Source organism: Muntiacus reevesi, chromosome 1 (genome assembly GCF_963930625.1).
Source record: "Muntiacus reevesi chromosome 1, mMunRee1.1, whole genome shotgun sequence".
NCBI classification, from domain to species: Eukaryota; Metazoa; Chordata; class Mammalia; order Artiodactyla; family Cervidae; genus Muntiacus; species Muntiacus reevesi.
Genome location: NC_089249.1, coordinates 65,122,605 through 65,137,927, shown reverse-complemented (window position 1 = coordinate 65,137,927; position 15,323 = coordinate 65,122,605). Strand labels below are relative to the sequence as shown.

Below are 15,323 nucleotides of genomic sequence, written 5' to 3'. Positions count from 1 at the left end.
CCAGATGTTACACAGGTCAATGCCTCAGCTGGTCAGCTGGCAAGGGGTCGGATACCACCAGCACGGCCTGGTTCATCCCCTGGTGCTCAGCAAAGCCACGTGTCCCCTGTGGTCACAGCAGTTTTGTAGGAACAGAATGAAGATCCTATCTTCAAGAAGGAAGGGGGTACTTCCCTAATGATCTAGTGGTTAAGAATCTGCCTTGCAATGCAGGGGACATAGGTTCGATCCCTGGCCAGGAAACTAAGACCCCACGAGCCATGGGCAGCTCAGCCCCTGCACCATCGTTACTGAGCTCACCCACCTCAACTAGGGGATCCGTGTACCTTGATGAAAACCCCGCACGGCTCCGTGAAGATCCCGTGTGCTGCAGCTAAGACCTGACCCGGCCAAATAATTAATTAATTAACTTTTTAAAAAGAAGGAAGAGGGAAGGTTCAGTGGACAAAGACCCGGCTCTGTCCCTATTGCTGTTTAAAGAGAGGCCCCACCCAGCTCTTTCCCCCATTCTGGCACATTCTGTCCTTGAACCAGACTTGCATCCACAGTTTATTTGAAGGCTTTAACAGAGTAGCAGGACATCCCAATCTCCCTTGGAGACTAATTACTGACAACCTCTCTCTCTTAGTGTTAAGACCTGATCCCCATCCTAAGTGTTTCCCATTTTACGGCTGAAGGAACTGAAGCTCTGAGAGGCCTGATAACCCCCCAAGGACACACAGCTAGTAGACTGCAGAATCAAAATCTGAACCCAGGAAATTTCAGCTGCAAAGGCATGCTTCTTTCATGTGGCTTCAGTGCCTTCGCAAGACGCAAACCCAGATGTCAGTGTGAGACAGGACCTGCTTTACCATAGCCTGTGTGCAGGGTGTCCATAGTCTGTGTGTGATCTACCCCGTAATTACGGTCCCCTCCCCTCAGGCCTCACACTCAGAAGCACTCTTTCCAGGCTAGACCTTGGCAGGGCCTCGAGGTTTGAGACCAGCAGCCCGTCTTGCCACTGATCACACAGTCTACACAGAGGTGTAGACTGAGGCAGCGGCTCCTCCATGAAAGTTTATCCAGGCAGCTGGTGCAATTCAGGCTGTGGCCGCCGTCTCTGAGCTGCTAGTGCTTAGGGGTGATTCAGGAAGGCCCTGGTGGAAAAGTGGCTTCACAGTCAATGTGTGGTCATTTCCTGTGGTCCTGCCTGGACCAGGTGGCATCAGTGTGGTCATCCCTGCCCCTCCACACGGTGCCTCATGCAGAAGCCCCATCACTAAACAGCATTTGTTTTGGATAGAACGTCCGAGTCAGGAGGATGGTGATTTACCTTCAACTCCACGGTCTTACTCCTCCCACCCATTCCAGTTAAAGCATCAGTACTCAGCTGGCCAGCAAGGCTTGGTGCTCCCCAGCGCCCTGGCTCCTTGTCTCCCTGCCCCACCTTCACTCCTTGCCTGCCTGATTGAGCTACAAGCAGCCTCCCTGCTGCGCCAGTGCATGCGTGCTGAGTCGTCTCAGTCATGTCTGACTCTCTGTGACCCCTGGACTGAGGCCTGCCAGGCTCCTCTCTCCATGGCAAAATTGCTGGAGTGGGTTGTCATTCCTCCAGGGAATCTTCCTGACCCAGAGATCAAACTCGCATCTCTTATGTCTCTTGCATTGACAGGCAGTGCTCATGTGCATCTCTGCACCTTGCCAAGGCTGGCTTTCTGCCTCATCTGCTCCTGGACCAGTACCTCTGATCTCTTAAGAGACCTGTGTTTATGTGCCGTCTCCTCCAAGAAGTCTGCCCTGATTCTGCACTCTGGATCCAAGGCCCCATCAATATGAATCAGTAACTCTCTAGGCCTCCCTCCCTCACAGAGCTAAGGGATTAGCAACCACCCCTGGTCTGTGGATTCCAGAACAAGAGGATTTGCGGGAAATTGCTGGCATGTGCGTTGGGGACTATAGAGTCAGGTTGCCTGGATTTTTATCTTGTTTCTTCCTCTTCCTTGGCTGGGACAGATTATCTATCCGTTCTCTGCTTTTGGGGCCTCATCTGTAAGATGAAGATAATGACACTGTCCCCATGTCAGACGTTTGTGAGGATTAAATGGAGCCCTTTGCACTCCAGAGCCTCGTACTCTGCTTCTGTGCCTGTCGCCCTCTGCGTCTTTTCACTGGTGTTTCCAGCGTGTAGCCAGGGGAAATGGCAGTCCGCTCCAGCATTCTTGCCTGGAGAATCCCGTGGACAGAGGAGCTTGACAGGCTGCGCTCCGCAGGGTCCCAGAGAGTTAGACACGACTGGGTGGCCGAGCACACACACCAGAGCATAGCCCAAGGCTTGGCATGTGGCAGGCCTTCAGTTCATTGAGTGAATGAACCCCGTAATCCTTAGAAGTTATTCTGGTTTCTGAGAACCCTCTGAAAACTGCTCTAAAAGGATTAATGTTAGAAACACAAAAGTGATTTGGTTTGATGCATGATTCCTTAGAACTCCTGCAGATGCCTCAAGACTAGCCACAGCCCCAAAATGAGTGGACTCTGGCACGGCAGCTTGGAAGCAGGGCTGCCCGAGCTCTGTGTTCTTCCTGGGCAGTCATTCTCTGATGGAGAGTCCCACAGGGCTGCGTGATGTGGCCAGTCTGTGACTTGTCCAGGGAGGGCTGGGAGAAGGTGCTACTTTTAGAAGTACTCACCCTGTGGCTGAGTGGAATGAGAGAAATCCAACAAACTCCCTACCTCGGAAAGCAGTGGGCATCCATCCTGGTGTGCTTCTCCTCCATTTTGCCTCTTCTCACCTCCCTCCATCCCTTTTCCAGCTACTACGCTGTCGTGTACCCCATGGCGTACCCAATGAAGATCACAGGCAGCCGGGCTGTGATGGTGCTTGCCTACGTCTGGCTTCACTCCCTCATCGGCTGCCTGCCGCCTCTGTTTGGCTGGCCGTCAGTGGAGTTTGACGAGTTCAAGTGGATGTGTGTGGCCGCGTGGCACCGGGAGCCCGGCTATACCGCGTTCTGGCAGATCTGGTGTGCCCTGTTCCCCTTCCTGGTCATGGTGGTGTGCTATGGCTTCATCTTCCGAGTGGCCAGGGTCAAAGCACGCAAGGTGCATTGCGGCGCTGTGGTCGTTGTGGAGGTGGACGTACAGAGGGCTGGGAGGAAGAGCTCCAGCACCTCTACCTCCTCCTCGGGCAGCAGGAAGAACGCCTTTCAGGGCGTGGTCTATTCGGCTAACCAGTGCAAAGCCCTCGTCAGCATCCTGGTGGTCATTGGGGCCTTCATGCTCACCTGGGGCCCCTACATGGTCGTCATCACCTCTGAGGCCCTCTGGGGGAAGAACTGTGTCTCCCCAACCCTGGAGACCTGGGCCACGTGGCTCTCCTTTACCAGCGCCATCTGCCACCCTCTGATCTATGGACTCTGGAACAAGACGGTGCGCAAGGAACTCCTGGGCATGTGCTTTGGGGATCGGTATTACCGGGAACCATTTGTGCAGCGGCAGAGGACGTCTAGGCTCTTCAGCATTTCCAATAGGATCACAGGTAACTTGGAAACTTGTCAGAAAAGTGATGCCCACTCTCAGGTGTAGCCTCTGGTCCTCTTGGACACTCTGGCAGGTTGATGGGTGAGATCTCAGACTGACTGCAGCCTCGGGGCTTAAAGCATAAGTTTCCTTTAGGGAAGGAGCATCCCAGTGATTCCCAAGCAGATTTCCCAAGCTGTCAGGGCAGAGGACACGAGTTCTGTGACCCCAGCCATGGCCCACTGGCCTGTAGAATACAGTTATTTCTATCTAGAAAAAAAAGAATTTAAGCATTGAACTAGGCCACCTCCTCCTTTCAGTGTTCCTTGAAGCAGAGTCCTTTTTAAAGTGCTCTTTCCCTCCTCAGCTGCTCCTCCTGGACATCCTCCTCCTTGAGCCCTTCCCTCCGAGGTCAGTGGTTCCCATGTACTGTCCCTAGTAATTCAGGATGTGTTGAGGGCAAGCCTCCACTCCGTCATTGAAATGTCGCTATCTGATATGTATTAAAGCTGCCTCTCCATCTGATAATTGATTTCAGAGCTAAGTTTCTCTACACAATCCCATGCCCTTTGATAAGGAATTACTCTAGTTGGGATAAATTTTTTTAAACCTTTTTCTTTTGAGATAATTTTAGACTCAGTGAAGAGTTGGAAAAACAATAGAGAATTCGCATCCCCTCAGCTTCTCCTAGTGCCAACTTCTTGCCTAACCATAGCACCATGAGTGCATGGCTATTAACAACTGCAAACTTGACTCAGATTTCACCTATATTCCTATTGATGTCCTTTTTCTGTTCCAGGATCCAGTTCAGGATCCCATGTTGTATTCAGTCACAACATCTCCTTTGTCTTCTTCAATCTTTAACAAGTCTTTGTTTTTTGTCTTCCCTGACTTGACACTTTTGCAGAGTTCTGTTCAGGGATTTTGTAGACAGCCCCTCAATCTCTGTGTCGCTGATGTGTTCTCAAGGTTGCTGTTTTGGTAGGATGCTAGGCAGGTGATATGCTCTTCCTAGTAAGTATACCAGGGGCACATATATCTATAGGTCTTATTACTAGCTAGTTTTATTCTCGATCTCTTGGTTGATATCTTAGCTTGGGCTGCTACAACAAAATACCATAGAATATGGCTTAAACCAAAGACATTCATTTTTCCACAGTTCAGGAGGCTGGAAGTCTGAAGTTAGAGTGGCAGCCTGGTTGAGTCCTGAGGAGGGCTTTCTTCCTGGCTGTCCTCTTGCTGTGTCCTGCCATGGTGGAAGGTTAGGAGAGAGCAAGCTCTCTGGTCTTCCCACCCTCATGACCTCTTCTAAACCTAATTATCTCCCCAAGAACTCACTGTGAATACCATCACACTGGGAGTTAGGGCTTCAGTATAGGAATTTGGGGGAATACTATCAGTCCATACAGTTAGGTTGATGTCTGGCAGATTTCCCCACTGCAGATTCACTACTTTTTCCATTGTCATTAATAAGTACAGCAGAGGAGATACTTTGAGGTTATGAAAATATCCTGTTTCCGCTTCAACCTTCACTCACTGTTTGTAGCATGCGTTGGTGGATCTTGCCTCCAAAGTTACCACTCTGTTGTTTGAGGGAGATTGTCACCTGGATGAGCTGTTGGAAGGGAGACTCTGAGGGCACTTATCAGATCATATTCATGAAAAGAGCCACATAGTTCAGAGTGCAGTTCCAGTCTCTTGCCAGATGACTTTGGGCAACTGACTGCTTGAGTTAATTTTTCATTTCCAGGAAATCGACTTTCCACCTCCCCTCCCAAGAGAGTGAAAATTACAACTCTTAATTATGAGTACTCTGGAGTAGTGATGATAGGAGATCTGTTCCATGTGGCAGCAAACCAACATCACTAATTTATCTCATGGACTAATAGAGTGTTTTTTCTTGAGAAAGGAAGGAATTCTGGGACTTTTAAAAAAATTATTTATTTTTTAATTGAAGGATAATTGCTTTATAGACTTTCGTTGTTTTATGTCAAACCTCAACATGAATGAGCCATAGGTATACATATATGCTCTCCCTTTTGAATCTCCCTCCTTATTTTGACCATAGGAGAGAAAAAAATCTCTCGGGATAGGAGAATTTTAGCTCCTGAACTTCCACCCCTTGCTACTGGCAAGACTGTGATATCAAGTGTGACTTGTGAGCCAGGAGAAATACATTCAGGCTTTGGTTTCATTTTACTGATTATTTGTTCAGATTTTGTAAAATCAATTATCTTCCGGGCAAAAAAAAAAAAAAAATTGATATTAAGAATGAGGAAAGAGAATGGAGGAGGAGAAGGTAGATAGAATAAAAAGAAACATCTGTCTTGGGGGCCAAGATTTTCTGTGTGAGCCACTTGGGATTATCCTAGAAGAGCTTGTAAGGCTGTGGGCACAGATGGGAAACACCATCTGTGTTGGCAAGCTCAAGGCAGTGAGTGGTCTCTTCACTGAGGGAGAAGCAGTCTTGTGGGTTGTTGTTGGGCTGAAGAGTGTGTGGGATGATGGGTTCTGAATTGTTGGCCTTTCCTTGAATTGGAGTTGGGGGCATCCCTGCTATCTCTTCCCCAGATGTCCTGACTTTAGGAGGAGGGGAACACCATTGGCAAGAGTCTTAAAAAGAAAGCAGAGTGCAGTGCCCATCCCATCCCCGAACCTACTCTGGTCATACCAGGAAAACCCATGGCCTTTCTGATTAGGAGGGAGAACCCTGGCCTCCACCTTGCGTCCCTGTCCTCTGGCTGAGCCAGGGCTGTGAGCAGACCCGGATCTGGCACTCTCTGTAGGCATGACTTGCATCTGCAGACGCCTAAACCCCAGTGGGCTTTCCCTGCCCAGCCTGCTTCAGGCTACCTCTCTTACACTCAGAGAAGGGACTTGCTCTCTCCTGTTAGCACAGCATTAAGAAGGGTGATAAGATTCGTTCCAAAGCCAGCAAGAAAAGACTCAGAAGCCCTCTCTCGGTTTTGTTCCTCTCCATTTGCATGAGCACCTGGAAAGTTCTCACCAAAGGATTCAGCACGTGGAATTTATAAACTTTCCTAACAGTGCTTGTGAGCAGGTGCCGTGGCATTCCACAAACACCTGGAGTTTTCTACTGCCCCTGAGATGACAGGCGCTCTACACAGGCAGTCATGTTTATTAAGATTTCATATGTAGATTTCACCCATAAGCCATTAATTTTGGTTTTCTCATCCTATTAACCCCAAACTGAAAAAGTGCATCAGTTTAGGTTTTCCCTGGGTGCCAGCTCTCACCAGGCCACTATGATACCTTCTGCCTGTGAAGTCTCATTAGCAGATTAGCATGGCGCTCCCTGAGGAATTGAAATCTCTGGCCTCCCTGAGAGTTTCCAGGCAGGGCCACCTCATGGTGGGTAGGTCAGCTCTGGAGTGGACATTGATCCTAGCGCTGCAAGGTGCTGCTGCCGCAGCTGCTGAGTCGCTTCAGTCGTGTCCGACTCTGTGCGACCCCGTAGACGGCAGCCCACCAGGCTCCCCCATCCCTGGGATTCTCCAGGCAAGAACACTGGAGTGGGTTGCCATTTCCTTCTCCAGTGCATAAAAGTGAAAAGTGAAAGTGAAGTCGCTCAGTCGTGTCCGACTCTTTGCGATACATGGACTGCAGCCTACCAGGCTCCTTCATCCATGGGATTTTCCAGGCAAGAGTACTGAAGTGGGGTGCCATTGCCTTCTCCGGCTGAAAGGTGCACTAAAAGCTAATATTTGGTCTTAGGAGTTCAGTTCAGTCCAGTCGCTCAGTCGTGTCCGACTCTTCACAATCCCATGGACCACAGCACGCCAGGCCTCCCTGTCCATCACCAACTCCCGGAGTTTACTCAGACTCATGTCCATTGAGTGGGTGATGCCATCCAACCATCTCATCCTCTGTCGTCCGCTTCTCCTCCTGTCCTCAATCTTTCCCAGCATCAGGGTCTTTTCAAATGAGTCAGCTCTTGCATCAGGTAGCCAAAGTATTGGAGTTTCAGCTTCAACATTAGTCCTTCAGTGAAGGCCACACTACAAATCCAAAGCTGATAGTTGGCTGCAGGCGATTGGAGCAAAGCTGAGGATTTCGGGAGAAAGGGCCAGGAACTCATCTGGCAACACTGCCGCCAGGCCGACACCCAGGCATGGAGGGAGGCGTCTCCAGATGCCACTCCCACCTGCTGCTCGAAGCTCCTGAAACTGGGGATAGAGCCTTCCCAGTTATCTTCTGGAGAAAAGGACACTGACTTCCATTTACTAGAGGAAATGGCCCACCTCAAGGCCTTCATAAGGTTTGGACTGGAGGGTGAGAGGCCTGGGGCCTCTGAATTTTCCCCCACTTGCTTCTCCAGGTTCCTTTCCTGTGCCACCGAGCGGTCTTCTGGTTACTTCAGAGTGCCAGTTTCACCCCAGAATTGTATTCCTGTTCCTTTAGCCTCTGAAAGACACTCGTGCCTCTTTTGGCTGCGCCAGGCTTCTGATCTGACCTCTGGGCCTGTCACTTTGTGCCTTTTTCTTTCTTTCTTTAAAGAAAAAATTTTTTTAAGGGCTGGACTGAGCCCAGTCTAGTGTGTTGTTGCTTCATGTGAAGAAACTCAGGGTTGCTGCGCCCATTCTCTAGTGATAAATGCTGGATAAACACAGAGTAAAGAGTCTCCACTTGGCTGCCCTGTTTCCAGATCTCTTAGCTGAGCTGCACTGGCCTGGTGCAGAGTCCTCCCACTGGTGGAGACCAGGACTTGTGTCTCGCTTTCACCGCAGCCTCAGAGATGTATCCAAAGCCCACTGTGGCCTCAGCCATCCCAGTTGGTAGTGGATGCTCCCCCACAGGCCGCCTTCCTCGAGCCCGGCTTCCTGCTGAGACATAGTCATATTCTGAGGCCAAGACCCCGCAGGTGGGTGATCACGTTTGGAATCTTCTCTGGACCCAGCCCCCGACACCAGGGGGCAGCTCCTTGCGAAAGTGTTATCCGCATGTTTCATGTTTCATGAAAAGAGAAGGTCTGTCTGCATGGGCTGCCATGCCCCCCCATCTCCTCCTTGACTCTGAAAGAGGAAGGAGAGCATGTGTACTGTCGCCTTCTTCCCTTGAGGAATTATGATGAAAGTGTAGGCGGAGGCCTCACCTGTCTGTAAGCGTGCTGTGGGGAAACACAGGTGGTCGGTCATGGCAGGGCCTTCACGGCAGGTAGGTCTTCCTCAGGAGATGGGAGGATTTTCGCTTTTTGTGCTGTTTTTTTAATTGCTAAGAGTGCCTTTCTGTTGTCTCCATGGTCTTTGTGGTCTCCAGCTCTTTTGTTCATAGATTGGTTGTTTTCTTAATTTTCTGAGGACACCCAATTATAATTTTGTTTTCCTAAGCTCCCTGCATGGTGTCCTGCAGATCCTTTTTTTACTCCTTCCTCTTTTGTTCCCCCATTTCTGCTAGTGCTTTTCCTTACATGTCTCCTGATCGTCACTGTCCCTCATGGTTAATAAAGGCAGCCCTGGGCGCGTAGACTGAAGGCTGGAGGGGCTGGGCCGTTTTACAGGCTGCCCAGCTCTCGGGGTCTGTGGGGCTTTTCCCTCTGACGGGCTGGGTTTCCCTAGGGACGAGGCCTCTGGCCCCCTGCCCAGGATGAGTAAGGCAGTGGGGCGGGGGTCCCACTGTTAACAAGCAGCCTCTCATTGTTCCCTCAGTTTTTACCCCGTTGCCATGTGCCTGGCATCACTAAGGCCAGAGCTGCCCAGTTCACTCTGTCTGCTCTCCTGCCAACATGGAGGGCAGGTCCCTGGGGCCTGAGTTGGGACTAGCAATAGAGGGGACCCACTGCTTCCTGTAGAGTCTGACCACTCAGCCCGACCTGCTCAGAGACTCCGAGCCTTCAGTTCTTAAGCTTTTGGGGATCTCCTTCCAGTCCTCCCCTGTTGCCAGCCTCTGCTCTTTTTTGGGTCAGTTTCATTGCCCACCCCCTACCTTCCAACTTACAAACATCCTCTTTGCTTGGGGCTTTCAGCCTCTTCTAAAAAAATACCTTTTGGTATTCAGATAGGCTTGGAAGTTAAAGGAGCACCCACGTGCTGTGGTAACTGGAAGATCTCCCAGGACTGTTCACTGTATTTTCTCTCCCACCTGCCTTGTTGGTGTCTGACATTTGTCATGAGCTCTTCCCCTCTGGTAGGACCCAGTGAATCCTGTCACAGACTCCCTGGGATAAGAACAAGGGGTGAAGCGGAGGACAGGCAGCCAAGACCTTCGTGTCTTCAGTGAATGGGGAGCACCCTTTGCAGGGAGAGCAGGGTGGGCAGGAGAGTGGGCCTGGGAACAATCGTGTGGTCAATGCCGACCTTGCTTTGCAGACCTGGGCCTGTCCCCACACCTCACGGCCCTCATGGCAGGCGAGCAGCCCCTGGGGAACAGCAGCAGCACCGGGGACACTGGCTTCAGCTGCTCTCAGGACTCAGGTAAGCCTCCCACCTGCTGCATTTCTCCAGCTCCAGGCAGGAGCATGTGGGCGGGAGGAACGTCTCCCAGGGTGTAAGGGTGAGAGTCAAGAGTCTGGGTTCCAGTCATGGCTTTTTGCTTTTCAGCATCTCTGCGCCCCAGTTTCTCCCTCTGTATAACGGGAATCTCAGCTCCTGTTCTCTCTGCCATGCAGGGTTGCTGTGAGATTCGAATTAAGTGAAAGCCTTCAAAGTTAAAATGCCCAATGATCATGAATTGTTATGTGAATTATAATAACCACTGACCAGTACAGGCTCCAGAATCAACCTGCCTGGTTTTCAGTCTTGAGTTGGCTTTTTAAGAGCTGTGTTATCTCAGACAAGCTACTCAGCCTTTTTCTAAACTTTTGAGGCTCCCCATGTGCCCCAGAACTTGGGCGCCATCCCTTTCTCCCTTGTCACGTTTTCACATGTCCCAAGATCTACCTATGGGGAACTTGATCTCTCTGATGAAACATATCTCCATCAATATCCTCTAGACCCTCCCTTAGCTGCTGCCCAGGGGATGGTGCCAGCCCAGGGCTCTTCCCCTCAGCACTGGGCTCTGTGATATCACAATCTGCTTCTGTGCTCGCCAGCACATAGCTGGAGCACCTCATGAGGTGAGAGGCTCATGGCAGGGGTGGGCAGTGTCCCTGCATCAGTCATTCACAGAGCTGATGAAGCGCCGCATCCCAGGGTGGCGTCTGTCCACCTGCAGGGCATGAACCCAGGGTTCTGGAGCCCAGACCTCAGTGCAGCAGGCTAGCCATGAATATTTCCCTCCCTGCTCTTCCAACTCCCCAGCGGGAACCTTTCGGAAACTCCTCTCTGTCTTGATCTGTTTCCTCATCTGAGCCTGTATTGCGGAATTCTAGGGTGAAGGGCCATGGGCAGGGACCCAGATCAGGCCTCCTGTCTTGGAGCATCTCCCTTGGAGGCAGAACGTTCCCTGAGAATGCACCCCCACAGGCAGCCCAGAGGGTTAAACAGCTGGTCACAGCCTCCCTTGTAGACCAAAGTCCCTCTTGTAACTTGAAGGACAGGAAAGTCGCTGTTGCTCCTCAGGCCCTCTTACGTCTTCTCAGACAACCAGTCGGGATCCAGAGGCAGGGGCATTTGTTCACTAAACAGATATTTACTTGCCAAGCCCCTGCCTTGAGCAGATACTGCCCTATGTCCTAGAGATGTGCTGGTGAATGGCCCTCATGCGGCTTTAAATAGGCAAATTGTGTGGGCTGCAAATTATACCTCAGTAGTTCTGCTATTTCTAAAGGTCATAACAGTGATGAGAGCTGTGGGAGAGGAAGCCGAGTGCCATGAGGAAACATAGCGGACTTGTATGTGCTCCCCCTTGGGGAGAGCTCTTGGGAATGGGAGCGTTAGAAAGTTTCTCTGAAGAAGTGATAGTAAAACCTGTAGAGTGAATAGGAGGTGACCAGGTGAAAAAGAGTAAGGGAACGTGCTGTAGCCAGAAGAAAGAGCTTGGGTTGCGGGCTCGAGCAGACTGGAGTGTGAGCTTCAGCCTCCCTGCTCTCAGCCACGTCCTCGTGAGGGATGATTCCGCTGACTCGGCTCCTGCTGTGCCCCAGGCACCACTTCACAGCTTCACACGGCCCAGCTCATAGTTCTCATGACAATTCTGTGAGGTGGACAGAATTATCCCCATTTTGTACACTTTGGAGGATGCTGAAGGACTAAGTAACCTGTTTGTGATCCTAGATCTGTCCAACTTGGGAACCCCAGTTGTATAACATAGCCACCATATTGTAAAGTCCGCCGGAGGAGCACATCTGTGCAGGTTGTCCTGGGAGAACATACGTGGAACTCCTGGCTCTGCTTTCTTCCTAATTTGCTGAGCACCAGGCTTTGAAGGGTTGAAAGCTACAGACTAACACAGAGGAGGGCTGGTCCCAACCTCTGCCCCGGGGTGGGTCAGGGTTCCGCTAAGCTCTGCTCCCCTCCCCACCCCTCACCACCTGTCTACCCATTTCTCTCTAATAGAACTTCCTTCCTGTCTGCCTTTCCCCCTACTTTTTGAGGGGCATATTTTTCCCCTTTTTGATCCCTTTTTGATCCCTGAAGAACTTTACACATTCAGGGTTTATATGTTTATTTAGCACAGCATATTTTAACTAGAATGATAGAAATTCGAACTGTAAGAAAAATCCCTCTGAACACAAAGCCCCTTGAATAATGCCTCCCTCCCCCGCTCAGTCTGACTGCCCTTCCCCAGTCCAGGTCTGGCTGACTCAGCACTTCTGAGTATGTTAGTTCTGGCTGTAACCCATCCACTTGGATAACATCGCTGTTTTTGGTGTGCCTGAAAAGCAGCCCCAGTGGCTGGCTGCAAACTCCCTGAAATGGGACGAGAGACACTGTGTGTCCTGGACAAATCTGCAGGGCAGTTGGTTGCACCTGGTTGTGGGTTTGAATAAACGGGAGAGGGGTGCACGGGGTGTTTAGAGAGGGTGGGACAGAAGGTGAGAGGATCTGGCGTTGCCAGTTAGAGGTGCACAGTCTGCCCTTGGTTTTAGGAACAGATGTCATGCTGCTTGAAGACTACACGTCAGATGACAACCCTCTCTCCCATGGCACGTGCCCACCCAAGAGGAGGAGCTCGGTGACATTTGAAGATGAAGTAGAACAAATCAAAGGTTTGGTTTCTGTGACTGATGGCTTCAGGGAAATGGGGAAGTGAAAGGATCTTAGGAAAATTCCTCGGCTGAGCCTGCCCCCACGCCCACCACACTAGGGGTTCCGCCTTTGCCCATCCGCATGTCACTCGGGACCCGACCGCTCTCACTTGAGTCCTTAGGCTTCTAATCTTAGAGCACACAGCGTCTAAGGCTGGGCAAGCAGTGGGCTACGTAGACACACACTCACACGCGCACACACACACACACACAGCTGATTCCCATCTCCTCCCTCAGGATGTTACCTGACCAGTACACCAGTCTCTGAGCCCTCCAAAGTTTCTTTCCCTTATGGATGCTGTGTGGATATGAATCTGAACTCGGCCTCTCTGAGCCTCGGCTTTCACGTGTGGAAGGTGAAAATAATGGCCCAATAAGTGCTCCAGCTCCATGGCAGGGGAAGCTGCCGCCTCGATGCTCTTGCCCTCTTGAGGGTGCTGGGGCACTTGGGTCCTGTGAGAGGAGTGAGTTCTGCTGTGATCCGGTTCCTGCATTTTTGGCCCCACCTGTTCTGAATTCAGCCCCCAGCACTCTAGTTGCCTCTGGAATTTGGGGTCTAGTTTCCCTTCCAGATATGCTGACAGAAGTGCCATCCAGGCTGCCCAGAGATGGGAGAATCTCTTTTCCTCTGAATGAGATGTTGAGGGAGGGGCCCAGGAACTTTGATATAATTTCTTCAGAAATGCTGACTGAAAATAAATATGGGCCACATCAGAGTTTATGTTCATAATTCGTCCTATCTTTTCTATCCCTTCCCACCCCGATTCCAGATGAGTGGAAGTGTTCGTCATGGATGTCAAGGAGGCAGATAATGTCTGTTTTATGGGGAAAGTAGATTCAAGAACAGAGCTTGGATTAGCAGCCTCGTGGGCCTTATAACATGTTACTCCCAAATTTAAAAAAAATGGACTGAAGCCTTCCCCAATCCACCCAGCCCACATATGGCCAAGCTCGCTCCATCAGCCTCCATGTTGGGGGACCATATACCAAAGGCACTCTTCTTTGCAGACAGGGCGAGGGCCAGGCACTTTCAAGACCACATCAGTCCTCATGGGAGCGAGTGGCAGGGCAGGGAGAGATCACGTGTTCCTCCCTTCTCTTCTTGGAGCGTGGCATGCGAATTGCCTACTCCAAGCAACATGAGGATTAGGGGATAAGCTGTTCCCTCCAAAATGTCAGGAGAAAAATAGGCAGAGAGGTTAAGTCATCAGGATGTGAAATTGAAGCCCCCCCCCCCCCACCTGTTCACCTAAGTTGTCAGGGATCCTAGTCCTTGGGGAAAGGGCACCTGACCTTTAATGTCCTTTAAATCCTGAGGCTCTCCATGGCTCTGAGGCGTCTCTGAATGGGTGTGGAAAGGCCAGAGACAACATTTAGGTTTGTGGAAATTTATAGCCCAAACTGCTACACATTCCAGGGAGCTGAAAGACCAGAGAACTCTTTCACAGATGTAAAGTAAATGAAATTACTCAGTCATGTCCAACTCTTTGGGACCCCATGGACTACACAGTCCATGGAATTTCCCCAGGCCAGAATACTGGAGTGGGTAGCCTTTCCCTTCTCCAGGGGAACTTCCCAACCCAAAGATCATACCTAGGTCTCCCGCATTGCAGGCAGATTCTTTACCAGCTGAGCCACAAAGGAATCCCAAGGATATTGGAGTGGTAGCCTGTCCCTTCTCCAGCGGATCTTCCCAACCCAGGAATTGAACTGGGGTCTCCTGCATTGCGGGTAGATTCTTTACCAACGGAGCTATCAAGGAAGCCCAATAGAAAGTATTTATCAAGCCTTTCCTATGAGCCAGACCTAAGCTAAAGCACCTTAGGAAGAACTGTTTAATTATCACAGGAACCCTTTGACATTAGGGGTGTGCCATGATCTCTTTACAGATTAGGAAACTGAAATTAGATTAAATGACTTCTAAGATTTCCCAAATAGTAAGTAGGGAATTGTCGCCTAGGGACCCTCAACTCCAGAACCCACACTGGTCACCTGTTTGTCTCCCCTCCCCAGGTCAGTGAAGCAACAGCAGGCCAATCCTGGCCCCTCACTAACCCTTCTTCTGCCTTCTCTCTTAGAAGCTGCCAAGAACCCCATTCTTCATGTGAAAGCTGACGTGCACAGGTCCTTGGACAGTTACGCAACCAGCTTGGCCAAAGCCATAGAGGCTGAAGCCAAAATCAGCTTATTTGGGGAGGAGGCTTTGCCTGGGGTCTTGCTCACAGCTCGGACTGTCCCTGGAATTGGCTTTGGGAGCCGCCAAGGCAGCAGAACTCTCGCAGGTCAGAGGCTGCAGCTTCAGAGCATCGAAGAGGGGAATGTTTTAGCTGCAGAGCAGAGATGAGGGTGGACGCCCGTTACCATCTGTGCCAGGGTCCCAGGAGCAACATCTGATACGCAGTCATCTGAAAAAACACTGAAAACAATGTCTGTAAGTGACTTCAGTGTCTGTGTGAGACCACACGCGGGCTTCTTGTTGATCCCAGTGATGGGACCAGAGGCATCGAGAGCACAAAACAAAGCAGGTGGAGGCGTGGCCGAGACGATGTGGGACGTGGGGTGCAGAGGGGGCTAGAGGCCTCAGCTGGGCAGGAAGCCGCCGCGTGGGTCACTTCCTCTTCCTCACCACTGTGCCCTTGGGAGTCCCACCACGCACTAGAGGCCTCGGGACACTGGGGGATGG

General features: G+C 50.9%; 1 protein-coding gene across 8 annotated transcripts in view; it reads left to right on the top strand.

Moving 5' to 3' along the window:
* Positions 1–14,984, top strand: part of GPR161 (G protein-coupled receptor 161) — a 55,988-nt gene extending 41,004 nt beyond the window's left edge. For 7 of the 8 annotated variants that reach the window (XM_065946341.1, XM_065946332.1, XM_065946334.1 and 4 more), the window contains 4 exons: positions 2,790–3,514; positions 9,822–9,926; positions 12,482–12,601; positions 14,719–14,984. In XM_065946341.1, the coding sequence (XP_065802413.1) occupies positions 2,790–3,514; positions 9,822–9,926; positions 12,482–12,601; positions 14,719–14,984 (1,216 nt within the window). Of the gene's footprint in view, positions 1–2,789; positions 3,515–9,821; positions 9,927–12,481; positions 12,602–12,877; positions 13,030–14,718 lie in introns of those variants that run through there. The other variant, XM_065946361.1, reaches the window with a different exon arrangement.
* Positions 14,985–15,323: the final 339 nt, after the last annotated feature.